This window comes from Schistocerca serialis, chromosome 6, assembly GCF_023864345.2.
Source record: "Schistocerca serialis cubense isolate TAMUIC-IGC-003099 chromosome 6, iqSchSeri2.2, whole genome shotgun sequence".
Classification (NCBI taxonomy): Eukaryota; Metazoa; Arthropoda; class Insecta; order Orthoptera; family Acrididae; genus Schistocerca; species Schistocerca serialis.
This window is the reverse complement of record NC_064643.1, coordinates 653,277,009-653,294,351: the sequence shown is the minus strand read 5'-3', so window position 1 is coordinate 653,294,351 and position 17,343 is coordinate 653,277,009. Positions and strand designations below refer to the sequence as shown.

The window sequence follows — 17,343 nt, the reverse complement described above, 5'->3', positions numbered from 1 at the left end:
CCTCTTCAAATTTTATCTGCTGTGAATGGCAGATTAAAAATGTCAAATGTTAAAATTCACAAAATAGATCTTAGCTCCTGCAGTTTGAGGTTTCTTTAAAAATATTTAAACAACAGTTTCATGAAAAACCAACAGTAAAAACTCAGTTTTAGATATTTTTTAAAAAAGTGAAAAATTTACATATCAAACTCCCTGCTTCAGGAATTTTTACTTTATTGTTATTTTGTGTGTTCCATTTCACGATAATTTTTCTTGAAGCTCTACCTTGACAGTGCAATGAAGAAAGAAATTTACAAAACTTCAAGAAGAAAAAAGTGAACTGAACATCCCAAAATCAGGGAATGATGGTTCAACTGTTGCACATTGCAAAGATAAGCCGAAACCAGGTAATCTCCAGCTAGTATAAGTAAAACTGAAATTTATGCATACAGCCAAGAGGCTCAGTGAGTTATGGGATATGCCTTCAGCATTAAACTAACCATGCCGAAGTCAGATGAATTTAACTCATGGCTCAGTTACAATTAGTGAGAACAAGAAGACCATCACATAGATGGAATCTAAATGTTATCTAACAGATAGGAAGCAAGAGATAGCAACTACTAACAGTAATGGAATTTCCTTTGAATGCACTGGCTTGATGCTAAGACCTTTTCTGTTTCTTGTATTTATAAATGACCTCCCAGTTTGTTCCACTAAAGTGAGCAAATTCATTCTCTTTGCAGATAATACTTCTCTCCTAATAGGAGAACAGCACAGAAAAACCAGGGAACCTCTGCTAACAGTGCACTTGATGATATTCTAAACTGGTTTAGCTGCAATTGACACCCTCTGAATGTCAAAAAAAACTCATTATGTACCATATGACAGAGAGAACATCAGAACATAAACATAAAATGTAATGAACAACAAATACAGCATGTACTATCTGCTAAGTTCCTGGGTGTGTACATGGATACCAAATTAAATTCATCCTGGTATATCCTAGACGAGACAGAAAGACTTCATTCCACAACTTTTGCCTTACACATAAATGCATCATCAATGCATAAGAATGCTACCAGAGCAGCTTAGGTTGATTGTTTCCTTGTGTAGTAGTCTTACAGCATTATTTTGTGGGGTATTGGCCCTGGCAAAAAAATTATAATCGCTCAGAATGGAATTATGTATGCACATTATCAGTGGTGTTCATTCGATACACTCTTGCAGGAATCTGTTATGGAAACTACATATTTTTGCAATAACATATCAGTATACCTTGTCCTTCGTATGCTTCATTACTAAAAACCACTCTCTTTTCAAAACAATAGTGCATATCACAGGCACAAAATGAATTCAAATAGGGTCATACATGGTAATTAGACAGACTTCACCCTTGCACAGAAAGGAGTAAATTACTCACGCATGAAAGTTTTCAATGCCATACCCAAAGACATTAAAACTCTTGCTCTCAAAACATCTAAATTCACGAGCAAATTGAAAGAATAGTTGTTGAGAAATTCATTTTACTCAATTAGTAAATAATTTAGCATAAATGAATGTGTGTGTGAAGTTTTATTGCATAAGTGGGCTGTTCTTTATTGCAAGCATGAATATAAATTATTTTCTGTCATAAAAGACATCGTACTGTTCTTCAGTTATTAAAGAATTACTAATATGAATGTCTCACACTGTGTATTTCTGTAAATATTAATTCTGATATCTTTTTGTATTATGTACCTGATATATTTACATATATCATGATGTAATGTTAGTTCATAAGGGTACTATCACAAATCTACGATACTGTATCCATGACCATAAGTTCTTACACAAAATTCATGATTCCAAATATTATAAAAACATTGACTTGTTCCATACCATAACAACTCTAATGTTACTGCAAGCCGAGGATCTCCAAATAAAACAAACAAAAGTTATTTAATTATCTTGTACATTCAACTGTAACTATAAAAACTGAAAAAGTGTTTTGTAAACAAATCAATACCTCAGTGTTTTATGGAACTGCCAGATCCAACAGTTTAAATGAAAAATCAAAGAATTTCTATTGGAATTGTGCCCTTATGAAATTGATGTATTTTTAATTGAGACCAAGAAAATAATGTGACTGTAACATTTTCATTATAATACTAGTAGGATTAGGATGTAAACATCAGTGTACAGTAACATAATGCATACTTTATTTTTAATGTTAAAAATATTGTAATAGTAATATATTGTCATATGCGATGTCACAAAAATTAATACCTATTCTGTTTATATGTATATGTTATTACCATAAATGTACTGATCTTGTAATGTATGAAATGACATCTGAGGCCTCTACAACAATAAATTCAGTTCTATTCAGATGTTCAAAATATCCCTGTCATCAACCCAATTTGTTTTCACTGTTTATCATTGCAACTTCACATTCATAAATCCAATATTAGAATCTATACTTTTGATTTTACAATGTCCTATGCATCCAGTTTTGAATGCACAATTTCTGTTTCATCTCATGCATATATTTCAAACACCACACCACCCCCACTCACTCACTCACTCACTCACTCTCTCTCTCTCTCTCTCTCTCTCTCTCTCTCTCTCACACACACACACACACACACACACACACACACACACACCACACACACTGTTGTTCCACATCTGCTGTAACTTTAATTTCAAATATACTACATAAAGTAAGCACAGCAGATCATTAGTAATGAAAACCATTTTTTACTTAATTTAAAATAAATATACTACTCACTTGGCAATATGGATCTGTGAGAAGACTCTGCACTGATATCAGAACCTTTGATATGGTCAGTGCCAAGCTCCAGTTGTGCTGAATTGAGTCGATGCCAACATCACCATGCCGAGAAACATTTGGATGAAATATCTTTGTGAGAAAACGCACTACAGGTGGACACATGGGATAACTGTAAGGTACCTGGAGGTACAAGTAAAAGAGGCCTCCTTCGTAGGGGCTGCCTACAGGGCCAGTAATTGTAGCCTGCCAATGACAACATTTCTGATCCAATGGTATGGCCTCAATGCCTTCAGGAGGATCTGTTCTCAAACCTGAAACCACAACAAAAGAGTTATATTTCATCTGTATGTAATACAGAAACATCTGAGACAAATTATAGCAATTAATAATTCAAGAAACCATTATTTATGCGTTGACTGTGATTGACTACTGACACTGTAAATACAACTTGATAACCTCAAGTGGTAAAATCACAATCGGACTCAAATGATGCATCAGTGTCAATAAGTAAGAGGCTGGCACATCTATCTTGTACCAAAAATTTCATAGACTGGAATTTCCAGAAGCCACATGCTTTGTATTTTCAGTCTGATATCACCATGTCACGTGTCAGTTTTTGCATACTACAAATGATCTTTTGTCAAGTGCTGTATATATCAAAACCAGAAAAATTATCTTTCTTAGAGACATTTAAGGTGCTAGAAGAACTTGAAATGTTTACGAAGTGCCCTTTTTCCTTATCATTCATATAGTCTTATGTGTTGGCAAGTTTCAGCTATCTTCTTTCCTGCAAAAAGGACTGGTTTCTGCAATTGGTTTTAGCTCAATAAATATTTTTTTGATAATACCTCAATAATTTGGATGCCTAATTCTTCTAAACCAACAGAGTAATATGCAGCAAAATGGTTATACTGTTACTTTCCTGCCCAAATATGGTATACATCACAAACATAGTTGAATTTCTTTAGTTGATCTGTGAATTTTTCTACCACATTCAGTTAGATTGTGAACAGTTTTCTGTGAAGTGTAAGTGAGATGACAGAACCACATCCATCTCAGAAGAATTGTCATATTATTCCTCATTACAGCAAAGTACTCAAGGTACCCTCCACCACAGACCGTCAGGTGGCTTGCGGAGTATGGATATGGATGTAGATGTTGATCATGGGAGATCCAAGAATGTGAAGTGGAGCTGCTGATTTGTTGATCCCAGCAGTCACAGAAAGCTTGAGGACTGGAACAGTACTTATAATCTTGTATCTTCCATAGTGATGGGAAGTGGTGAGGACATCACGCAAACATAACTTTCTTGGTTCAGCCATGCAGAGTCCACAGTCAGTCGTATGCTAGTGCTCACCTGTTCCATATTTATTTGATCATGCTCACTGCATTGTGTGTTGTTACTTCTCCAAGCTGTCATCCTCTCTTACTTCCACTTTTGTCCCTGACTCAAGTAGATTCACACTTGGTGTTTGTTCATGGACGCCACGCACAGTGGCACACCATGCTCATTTCAAGTGATTTACAAAATGTGAGAAATAACAGTTGCGATGAGAACTCGCTCTCACATGTACATTAGTTTTCATGTTAAGTGTTGTTTATTGTGGCCATCATGCACCCAGCGTTTTTGGAGTGTTGGAGCGACACCCCCGGGATAACAAGGCCGTCCAGCAGTGTTAGTGACGTCACACTAAGCGGCCCATAGCCGACGCAGCAGTCCACGCACACCTCCGTACAGACGCGCCTGATGCTAACGATCTTCTGTCCGTCATACAGAAAGGAGCGAACTATAATTCGAACCAAAGACCAAATTATATATATTCTTGTAAACAGCATAAAGGTTCATAACGAAATACCGATTACATATACGGGCAGGAATAAGTTCAATCGATTGAGGAACTTTGCCACTATTTTATAATTGTCAGAACATTATTTAGCTTTAAAACTCGCATACAGGTGGTGACAAATGCCAACTGACAGCAGGAATTAACATTTTCAAGCTATTACACTGAAAGTAAATTATCTTAAACACTGTCATACATAGCAAAACCCTCACAACTTTCGTTTACAATAAGGTAACAAGAGTTCGCTTTATCTCATAAAACACATGACTATTGTGAATTTACTCATATGTTCATGGTGACAGCTCTTTTCAAGAATTTTTGCAAGTGTATCCCCAGTAATAAAGAATGGAAACAAAACATAGATATCAAATATTCTCCTTTTAACATAGACATCACTGAACACAAGATTCTGTCTTGCACTGTGATACTAAGGGACTGCTCTTTCCTTTAAGAAAAGCCTGACAATTTGAAGTTCACTCTGCTATTGAAGATACACTTCTTGAAACAATATTAAAAATGTTATGAAAGGTAAGGAAATGAAAAACAACCAAGTGCATTACATGTAAGAATGTGAGCAAAAGGCTGAGGCTCTCTTTACTTACCATTTTCAATCCCTCTACAGCTTTTCCACGTAGAAATCACCAACTGCAAGTCTCATTATTGCTGTCTGTTACTAACAAAGTGCTTTTCTATTTAGAAAACCCGACAATCTGATGTTCATTCTGGTACTGAAGATATACACTTTTCAGAGGAGTTCTAGAACCTATTCCTGCCCGTATATGTAATCGGTATTTCGTTATGAACATTTATGCTGTTTACAAGAATATATATAATTTGGTCTTTGGTTCGAATTATCGTTCGCTCCTTTCTGTATGACGGACAGAAAATCGTTAGCATCAGGCGCGTCTGTACGGAGGTGTGCGTGGACTGCTGCGTCGGCTATGGGCCGCTTAGTGTGACGTCACTAACACTGCTGGACGGCCTTGTTATCCCGGGGGTGTCGGTTGGAGGCACCAAGCGCAGCTGCAGGAGGAGACTGCCAGTGACATGAGTGAGGTGGTGCAAAGCCCGCTGCTGCCAGCTTCATTTGCAGGTTTTGATAAGACCACAGAAAGGTGGAAAAATTACTCCTGTTTATGCCACTTTAAGTTGTACTGCATCAATCACTGAACCTGTACCTAAGAGTCCTCTGCTGCTGTAATGTAGGAGTAGTCGGAGGTAGTGCAGAAATTTGTGGCCTCTTACAGACCCAGGCCAGATAGAATTTTCAAAGTTGTGCCAATTGCTAATGCACTACTTTGGTCAGCAAATGCACATGGTAGATGTCCACTTGAAATTTAATCACTATTCCAAGCATCTCAGACAGTTCTAAGCAGTACAGATAGTCAACTTACAGGGGTTGTCAGAGAGATGTCATTTTCAGTGTAAACTGTAACAGTTCTTACGCAGACACCCTAATTCACAATGCTGTGGTGCAGCTGGTGCCAGGCAGGGCTGTACAGACTAAAGCATTAGTGCATTCAGTAGCACAAATTGCAGTCAGTGGAGTTGATTGCTGCAGCACAACGTGTGTTCAATTGGCAGAGAACAAAACCTGATAAGTCACACCAGTGGGACGTGTCCCCATCGGAGGCTATTCAGGCTTAGATGAACACATCATTGAAGCAGCGGATGCATGGTACTGGGACAGATACCCAGGCATCCTGGTGCAGGTCTGCTACAAAAGTGGGGATCACACAGGACCACTATCTCTTACTGCTGCATGTGGATCTTCCACTGTGTTCACAGCAAGTGCAGAGCACCGTATTTTCACAGTGTATTACTTAACCCCGCATGTGTGGCAGTCTTGTCTGCACTGCTGACCATTACAAAAGAAGCGACAATGCCCCACTCTTTGCAACTTGTCGAGCCTGCCGTATGTCAGGGCCTTAGCAGTTTTGTGTGGGAAACATCAGCAGATGGAGCAGTGGCCATCCCTGTGTTCACAATAGAGTCCCCAAGCGCATCAGCAGGCCATCACCCATACCGAATTATGGTACACTTGGAAGCAGTTGCAAGAGGTTTCAATTAGACACCGGGGCCTCACCCAGACTAATCAATTTGGATAGTTTTCACCAGATGGGGCTCCCAATCTGTTGCAATGCTCTCAGTGTCAAGTAGTAGCTTACATTGGGCAGCAGACAGCCTTGCAGGGCCAATTACTAATCACAGCCCAACCCAAAACTGTAGAAAGCCAGCTCACGCTTTTGGTGGCAAATTAATAGCTGTCAGAAAATATTTTTGGACTTGATGCTTTCCCTATTTTATGATTTGAAGAAGTCAGAACAGTGAACCTGCTTTCACAGGTAGGGCCATTTCAAAACCAAGAGGCATTGCTGCAGTCATTCGGTCAACTATTTGGTAAGGATGATCTAGGAACGGCATCCCGAGTTTCATCAAGCCATTGGACCACAACCAGGATCGTAATACAGAAACCCAATAGTGATGTTAGATCTTTTGTTGATTTCAAGCACATGATCTATGCACAAAGTGAAATAGATGTATCTCCCATACCGCAACCCAAGGAGTTATTGGTTAAGTTGGCTGGCAGCCAATTTAAAAAGAAAAAGAAAAAAAAAAGAAAGAAAAAAAAGAAAAAAAATTGACCTCAAAGATGCATACTTGCAGTTGCCACTGGACGCTGAGTCTCAGCAGATGTTAGTATTAAACACTCTTTTTGGGATGTATCATTTGAACTGGTTGCAATTAGGGGTAGTGTCAGTTCCAGGAATACTCCAGTGTTTTCTTGAGCAATTTATTACTAACACTCTGTGCTACACCAACTATTTGGGTGACAGCTGATATAATGGCTCCACCAGACAACAGCATTTGCAAAATTTGCAGGCAGTTTTTCAGTGACTGTCCGACAATAGGCTGTGTAGCAAGCTTGAGAAACGTAGCTTTTTGTTCCTAGAGTGCCATACTCAGGGCATGTCTTAAGTAAGGATAGTGTAGTGCCAATGACAGAGCATGTTGCAGCAATCAACAAACTATGAGTTCATAAGAATATTAGGTAGTTGCAGTTTTTGTTAGGAAAGGTAAATTACGATGTAAAATTCATTCCACAGGTTGCTCACCTTTGTCAACCACCAAATCAGCTTTGTACGAAAGGAGTAAAGTTCAGCTTTGTAAGAAACAGTGAAGTCTGAGTGGTTTGAAGCACATAGTTGGCATTCCAGAAATTGATGCAATACCTCCCCTCCGTGTCTGGCCACGTTCACCCCTGGTAAGCCTATAGACTTTGACACTGATGTATGCCAATACAGCATCAGCACCACTGTGTCTCACAGAAATACAGATAGAAACTTCAAGTAGGAATACCAACGATGCAGGAAAAGGCAGATTGCTACTTACCGCAAAGAAGACACATCAAGCTGCAGACAGGCACAATTAAAAGCCACTCACATAAAGCTTTCGGTCACAGCCTTCATCAGTAAAAGAGAGAGCGACACACACACACACACACACACACACACACACACACACACAACTTCCAACTCCAGTATCACACACACACACACACACACACAACTTCCAACTCCAGTATCTCAAGCTGGAATGCAACATCATGTGGGATTCAAGCATCAATCGGGAGGGGGAGGGGAAGGGGAAGCAGAAGGGGAAGGGGAAGGGGAAGGGGAAGGGGAAGGGATAGTAGTGTACAGGTGGGGAGAAAGACGAACAGTGTATGGTGGAGTGTGCACAGTCTAGACTGCCAACAGGTGCAGCGTCAGGACATTGTGGGGCAGGGAGTTGGGGAAGAAAGAAGCATATTGGTATGCTATCAACCAAATTTCCTCCAGGACGAACAGCCACTGCCAAACTGCAGCCAAGAACAAAGTCTCCAAACTGCAGCCAAGAACAAAGTCGACCACCCAGAGGCACTACATACAGCTGGACATAACACACTTGATTTCAATGGCTGCTTCACTATCCAAGCCATCTGGATCCTTCCCTCCACCAACAGCTTTTCTGAACTGTGCAGATGGAAGTTACCCTTACAATGCTTTCTCCACTCCTGTAACTAACCCAGCCTAAACCTATGGTGACATAATGTCCCCACATCCTCCACCCAACAGTTTCGACCCCCTCTGTCCTATCATCTCCTCCCCATTATCACCTCCCACCCTGTTTATTTGCAGCCCTCTGCCAACCCACCTGCCAATCTAAACCCGCTCCTCTCCTTTTCTGCTCCTGTTTTTCACCACCTCCCTGCCCCACAACCACCTGATGCTGCACCTGTTGGCAGTCTAGCCCCTGCACACTCCACCACACATCATTCGTTTCTCTCCCCACCCATATGCTACTATCCCTTCCCTTTCCGCAAACACATTCTGTAGATGTCCATTATAATTATCCGGGCTGTTATGCCATGGTCGGTTGATGAATTCGGTGTTGATTGCCAATGTTTCGTCTCCGACTGCGGGAGACATCTTCAAGGGGGTCCGTAGCTCGATGGAAGGGCCAATACACCCACTGGCTCGCTACTGACTGCCGCTAAATTCCATGTCCGCGCGCTCCCGCGCCACGGTGTGACGTTACGTGTTTTGAAAACGTCAGTGCAATTGGCCGCTGTCCGTCGCCGTCGATCGCCGTTGCCATCACCCAGTAGTGGACGGGTGGTACACCTCTTCTTTAACACCGGCATCCATATACCGTTTAATTTCACACCCTCCTCCTTTCGGTTGAAATTATTTGGGTGTTTAGTGATTTCGATTGCCTCCCTGTAGAGCCTTTCGTAATATCCACTTGTGGCTGCTAGTACTTGCGTATCCTCGAAACGAATATTGTGGTTCCCTGGCTGGAAAGCATGCTCCGCAACAGCTGATCGTTCCGTTTCTCCTCTTCTACAATTTCCTTTGTGCTCTTCCAAACGTTAGAAACAGTTCTTTTAGTGGTACCCACATAAACATCACCACAGCTGCATGGGATCCTATACACTCTAGCTTTTCCCAATGGTTTGCGAGCGTCCTTGGCAGGCTTAAGGTATTCCTGTATCTTCCTGGTGGGCTTGTAAATTACGGTAATATTCTGCTTCGTCAAGATCCTCCCTATTCTTTCCGTTACATTTTTAACAAACAGCAGGAAAACCTTAGATTTTGCAGTAGCTTCTACGTCAATATGATTTCTGCGTGGCTGCCTCAATGCACGTTTTATTTCGGCGGACGAATATACTTTCTTCATTAGTGCATTGTGGAGATGTTCCATCTCATCGTCGAGCAACTCAGGTTCACAAATATTTCTAGCTCTGTCCGCTAACGTCTTGATAACACCCCGCTTCTGTTGTGGGTGGTGGTTCGAATCCCAGTACAAATAACGGTCCGTGTGCGTGGGTTTGCGGTATACTGAGTGGCCCAAACTACCATGGCAATGGCGATCGACGGCGATGGACAGCAGCCAATTGCACTGACGTTTTCAAAACACGTGACGTCGCGCCGCGGCGCGGGAGCGCACAGACACGGAATTTAGCTGCAGTCAGTAGCGAGCCAGTGGGTGTGTTGGACCTTCCATCGAGCTACGGACCCCCTTGAAGATGTCTCCCGCAGTCGGAGACGAAACATTGGGAATCAACACCGAATTTATCAACCGACCACGGCATAACAGCCCGGATAATTATAATGGACATGATATTTCCGGCCGTGAAAGTCTACATTTTAGTAACATTCTGTAGATGTTGCATGCATCTCACTGGGCCATGTCCAGAATGAAAGTGTTGGCTCAGAACATATCTACTGGAGAGCAATTAATTCTGCCATCAAGCATGTTATGTGATCCCATTCAGCATGTGTCCACAATCATGACAGCACACCACATAAATTATCTATGTGGCCCGTGCCATAACACCCATGGGATTGGGTGCGCATGGATTTTGGCTCTTCTTAGGGGTTATGTCGTTATTGGTGGTAGGTGCCTTATCTGATTTCCCCTGTATTGCCAAGTTGTCCTCCATGACACTGCATGCTACAGTTTTGCCCTTAGCTGCTATTTTCACTAATTAATGTGCACCGTGCACCCTGGTCTCAGACAATGGTCGCCAGATTGTGTCAGAGGAATTTGGAACGTTCTGGTGCTGAATTGGTATTCAGTGACTGATCATTGCACTATTCCATCCAGCATGTGCTGAAGAGATCAAGGTCAAGTGATTGGTCAGGACATTTAAATCACAACTGAAAAAAACAGTCATTTTTTTTATTAAGTCTAACTGAGTATTTCTAATCAACAGGCACAGTCTGGCTGAGGTACTGCATGGCCATGAACCTTGTAGTCTCTGCGACCTATTGCAAGTGGCACAGCGTGCTCTTAACCCAAGAACTATGCCACGGTTTCAGAAAGGTTCTGCCGTCTGGTCATACACATTCGGGCAGACACTGGGGTGGTTGCACAGAATCTGGTGGGAAATACGAGGGGATAACTTTATATTGTGGCAGTGGCTCCGCAGTGCCTAACATGCCACATTAACCAGCTACGTCTGTGTCACACCGAGTGATGGATGCCACGTCTCAGTCACACAGGCTACATCCGTGCAGGTGAGAGGGACCAACCACGTCTCGCTCCAAGCACCGAGCAGCACCCCCCAATGTTCCCACCACCTGTTGCACCACTCACTATTTCATTTGCACCCTCACCCAGCGAAATCCGCCCAGGAGGAATGTTTGCCTGGGGAAGATCTGATGGAGGTGGAGTATCTGCCTTTATCATTGCAGCAACTGGCAGAGCTTGCCCCCCACCCCAAATCCTAATCTCCTCAACCACCAGCCTCAGGTGGAGGATCAGCCCAGCACCATTCCTAGCATCACCCTTGACATGCCAGTGTACACTGCCTAAGCAGAATCTCTGGCGGAGATCTTCATCACCCCTTGACCCTCGGCTTGACGGCTTCGGCACGGGCTTTGGCACTTTTGCCCAAACAAGCCTCTTGAAGAGGGAGAGATTTGGTATCCCTGCCAGATCCAGGCATGCCAATTGAGGGATTGTTTGCAATTGAGCAGTGTGTCAAGTACATTGGGCAGTGCCTCTAGAATCATAACATTCCTGGTTTGGTCATGCAGAGTCACAAATCACTCATATGCTAGCACTCACCAGATTCATGTTTACTTTGTCACCGTCACTTGCATTTTGTGGTTTTATTTCCCCATGCTCTCTTACTTCCATGTTTGTTCCTGGCAATGCTTTCGGGATCTGCTTGCTGGTTAGGTTGACACACCATGTTTGTTCACAGGCACCAAACACTGTGGTACACTGCACTCATTCAAAGTGCTTTACAAAATGCTGCCGTCTTGCTAGGAGAGACCTAACACCCCATTTTCCTTTTTCCACTCTCCTGTATTTACTGGTTGCAAAATATATGTTAACCACAGCATTATTTAGGGTTGGGGCTCGCCTTGATAGGGATGGTGCAATGCTGTGTGTTATTTCTGCTTTTCACAGATGCTGTAATGTAGTTCTTCACCCTTTTTTTTATGACATACACAATGTAAACTATTTCACCACAGGTATGGACATACTAATTCAGATTTTAAACTACTTAACTGACTCTTGTTAACAAAACTTACTCTTAAGTTCATTTCTGAGCCTGTTTCTCCTCCAAGAATTCTCTTCTCCAGGTGGTTGCAGCTGTAGTGCCATATGTTGAAGACATAGCTTGCAAGCACAGCTCTCTGTGCTGAAACAGGATACAGTGCTTGTATATTACATGTAAGTTAATGCAACCTTAATATATTTTAATGAATTATGAGTGGGCACTCTTAGTAACAACTGAACACTGTTGTTTTCATCGACAGTATCAGGTTTTAATGATGCCACCCTCACCAAAGCAACTAAATCATGCCCAACTGTGAAGAATATATAAAAACTGAGACTGAAAGAATAAAAATGTGACATGAAGCATATGACCACACATAAAGTTAAAGTCAGCTTCCAGCAGCTATGTACGAAGAAGTCATGAAGTGTTGGGGGATAAATATAGTGAAATCTGTACAATTTTGCACAGTGATAAGGAGAATACTAAGATACAAATGACAGGATCATTTTATTTAAGTGCTACAGAGCTTTAACCTCTGGTGCTTGGGACACACAGTCAAAATCAAACTGAAATTGCATACTGAAAAATAAGACATTATAGCGAATGACAGAAAGATTATGTCCATCAAAAACTTATATTATTAGCACCCATCCACAAATATATAGGATAAGCTAAGCTAAACCTGTTAAAATATTAAGTTTCCCCAGTACTTGGAATTAAAAAGAGTTTTAAAACAGTTTTGTCAGAAAAGAGCTATACTAGAAAAGTTCTCTACTTGTACAAGAGGACGGGAATAATGGGTGACATAGAACTAAGAACAGAAATAGCTCAATGGATAAAACAAGGAATGGAGAGAGTAGTCACAGAAAGTGAGAAATGGATAGCACAGCAAAAACCTGTACAGCAAATACAGAAAACAATAATAAAAAGGCCAAGACGGAAAGTTAAGTGGGGTGTGCAGCAAGGGGGAGAAAGTGGCAATAAAAATGTACATCAATAATAGTAAAAGCCTGGTGAGCTATGGGAATCACCCAAATAATGGAAAGCAATATGTCACCAATGAAGTTCTAAAGCATACTGGGAGGCTGTATTAACGTGAGCTGGATGCAAAGGGTTCTGCCACTATGTATGCAGGGTGAATTATAGAATGGCACTGCACTGTGCTAAACAGGATGCAGAATCAGCATGTCTGAAATCTTTGTCACAGACAGCTTCACAATCGAAGTTCAAGTGCAAGCATCATTATTGATATAATCTGCCAACTCCACTCAAGCCCACTACATGATTCCAACGCAAATGAATTTGAGCTGTTGGACACTACAAAGTACAGGGACAAATTTGGTTTGTCAGACAGACCTGCACACATAAATGGAAAATCGAACAATTTCTTCTGAGCTGTGCCAGTAGTTGGTGAAGATTACATATGACATGCCAGAGGTGATGAATGAACTGATGCACACAATTCATGGGTATAAGCAAAGCTTGATTCATAGAAAAGAAAGAGGTTCCAACTACTGTGACCTTCTGAGTGCTGTTTTGGAAGACCTGTGTGCTGTTTTGGAAATTTAGACTTCTTAAAATATAACATTTGCAGTGGTAAAAAATAAAATTCCCATGCGCACCAACAATCTTTTATCACATGTTTTATTCATTAAATAAAATATTATTACTCAGTTTATGATTTGTTACAAAAAAGAATTTACAGTAAGGCAAACACACACACATGATCACTATAAGCTGTTGAAAAGGGGAAAAACTTATATATTTTAATTTACATTTTATAAAACTGACCAATGCTTTGAAAGGTTTTCATTGTACATCATTGTCATCCCACATCTCAAAATCTGTGGTTCCGATTTTTTTCATCAAATGTACTGGCATGGGGTACCAGTGCATATCATCACAAATCAAGCACCTGATACATGTTCACACACAAGGGCATGCACGTGCATGAATGCATGAATGCACACGCTTAGATAAGAGCACATACATCAGCATGCAGACGTGTGAGAGCACGCACACTCACAAGTAAACATTTTAAATGTATCACAAGTGAACACATTTTAAATTTTTACAGTTGGTTGTATGGTGTAGTTACAAATGAACTGAAGGCTAAAAATGCTTTTAATGATTTGTATATAATGAATAAATGTGTAAGTAGGATTTATAGGTTCACAGCAGCAATGTGTGTAATGTAAATTACATGGCGTACTTACAGTTTAGAATAAACTTTGAACCAGTTCTGAACAATAAATAGAGGTTTGAAGAGAGGCCAGCGCTGCATTGTGTACTGTCGCCATTGTTCATTGCTCACGTGGGTCTGGACGAGATGAGCCCAACGCTTACAAGCATTTCCCACACTCCATAGTGACATATCATCAAGATATGAAAAGACAGCAAGGAGAACTGTAAGAAAAAATGACTGCAAATAATCCAAAAATATCACTATGATTTCTGCCCATATCTGTACTTGAGAGTTTTCTATAAAACAAAGTAAACTGGATTATAATTCATGTCATTACACTGTTAGATTAATTTTAATCTTTAATCCAGCTGGATCAGGGGGATCATGTGAGCCAAAGCTCATTCTTTTGTAGCCTCACAGGACACCAATATGAAAAAATGCATGATTTATTTGTGTAGCTGCTACAACATCTGATGGGGATGCTTTGAGCTGCTATGCGTGTGATCTCACAATATTACAAATAAAATGCTATAATTTTGTTCTTTCCCAGCTTTCACCCTACACACATATAAAGTCTGAGTGTTTTCACATTTGTTGTGATAAACTGACATTAGATGCAATGCCATTCTTTATCTGTTACACATGTTAGTCTGGATGACTTGACAAATGAGTGCAACGTTTCTATCAGAAGTGAAAGTAAAGGGGCAACCATGGTCTCAGTGACAATGCTTGTATGACTTTTACCAAAGTGCTGGGCCAGTCGGTGATAGAATCAAGGCACATGCCCTGCAATCTTTCTGAAATGATTTTACTGAAACTATTTGGTAAAAAATTATTTTTGCTTAACTTGTAGCTTTATATGTCAGGTTCATTATGATGTGCCCATCATTTTGTTAATGGTCATAGTTATTTTGATATTTACATGGAAGTAAAACATTGTGCGAAATTTGAAAAAGTTTTCAATGAAAAGTATGGGTTGCTACGACATTGCGTTTGATGCATATTATATAATATGTGGCTACCTATGAAATTGAGCTAACCTATTGAATTTTTCTTTAGATGTGGGAGTAGGTCACTGTCATCAATCTTGAGAAAACTGATCTAACTTAGCACACTCATTTGTGATCGCATCACACCAGCAATAAAGCCAGAGTGAAATATCAACAATATTCCTCACATTTCATAAACACTTTGAGATATCGAAATGAGATTTTGATAAACGATAGCACATAAAGAGGAGAGTATTTTGCTGTATGGTTACTATGCAAAACTTCATTATCTACCGTGTTATTTCACTAACTATAGACTTTTTCAATGACTGAGTATAATTTTTAAGGGCCAACAATAGCTGATGAAATAAGATGCTATGCATTTTACTTTTCCTTAATTCCACACTTAATAAACTTCATACCCACTGTTTCAGAATTCCCTCACAGTTGCGTCTGCACAGCATGTTAGTGAGGTGAGACTGTGTAAGCTCCGCTGTGTTTTGGCAAAAGAAGCAAATTTTAATACGGCAACAAGAGAAATGTGTAGGTTTTACTCAAAATTAGCCACTTGTGACACTTCTCTGAAAGTTACAAATGGTTAACAAGCCAAGCGAAAATAAATCGCTGCATTTTCAATGGAATTCTTTTTAGATACTAACCAAAGCAGAGGTGACAGATCTTTCTGAATAGTCACAATCGAAGTGTGGGCATGGAATGGCCCCACTTAATATTTACAAAAGATTTGAATGTAGGCTTCAGTTTAGAATGGTGCTTCCCCTCCAGTGCTTGGAGTTTCCCTAACAGCACCTGCCAGCAGCTCCCGCCACTACCTCTCTCCCACACGCGCCCTGCTGTCTGCACATCTACTGGCCACATTATTCTGTGCAGAATCTATATCTATATGCTTTCTGCTAGTAGCACTGAAATGACAAATAAAAAATGCCCACTAGCAATTAGTCCACAACTACCAACATACCAATTCCAGAAACTCTTTCACATCTTTTAACATACATAAATACACAGTAGTAAATAAGCAGCACACAATGATATGAGAGTTGTAAATAAGTGTTATTTTCCTGCATGACAATGAAACACTCTAATCACAGTCAGCCACCTAGCAATCTCAACAATATACACTCACAATTCAAAAACTACCACATATTTCTTGAAGTAACTTGAAAATAAGGTAATTCATTATCTATGTAGTTTCCATAGAGTTGTTTTATTAAGCAGCTCCTACATACAAACAATAGATGCAGCTTTCTTATTAGCAAATTAACACAGCGGCACAATTTCCTCTCGTGCTATTTTAAGGAATGTTTTGAAGAAAGTCTGCTGACTTACCCTCTGGTGGCAAGCGCTCAAGCACTCCAGGGCTCATTCTCAGATCAAAAGGTTCTGATGGTGTGCTCAATATTTCGAGCCTCCTTGCCAGTGGCGTAGGGCGAGGTGGGGGAGGTGGAGGTGGGGGAGGCAGGGGCACCACTTGCTGGAGTGGTGCTGCTGCCACCGCAGGTTCTTCACCAGAGGCTGCTGACGGTGCAGGTGGAGGGTGGGGTAGCTGCTGCTGGCTGAGGCGTCTGTCGACTGCGTAATATAGGTCTGTGGGTTCGTCATTTCCCGAATCTCCATCATCAGTTTTCTATGGAAAAGACTGAACTACTTAATGATATACCACTGACATTCATTCAGTTAGTCTAAAGGTGGTCATAATTAATACGAGTACAGTCAACAGTCAATAGCCTTTGCCTTTCTGGCATTTATTCAATAATAAGCAAACTGGTAGATGACAGATTGAAAACTAACACACAGTAACAATTGCTGCACATAATAAAAAATATTGATATGCTGCTATGAGATTCTTATGTGGAGCTCTGATTGGAAACATTGCGAAGGCATTTCCTAAACCATAACAAATTTCAGTTCACTGAGTGGCAAGTGCTCTCACAGACAAAAATACCACTGACTTGTTACATAGTGAGCATCATTTGCCACCACCAACAATACCATAT

General features: G+C 40.7%; 1 protein-coding gene across 1 annotated transcript in view; it reads right to left on the bottom strand.

Annotated features, from left to right (window-relative positions):
• The window catches only part of LOC126484007 (uncharacterized), an 88,916-nt gene that overhangs the window by 10,162 nt on the left and 61,411 nt on the right, over positions 1-17,343 (bottom strand). The window contains exons 3-6 of the mRNA XM_050107326.1: positions 16,676-16,973; positions 14,374-14,563; positions 12,189-12,298; positions 2,750-3,063 (exon numbers count right to left, since the gene is read on the bottom strand). Coding sequence (XP_049963283.1) covers positions 2,750-3,063; positions 12,189-12,298; positions 14,374-14,563; positions 16,676-16,973 — 912 coding nt within the window. The remainder of the gene's footprint in view (positions 1-2,749; positions 3,064-12,188; positions 12,299-14,373; positions 14,564-16,675; positions 16,974-17,343) is intronic.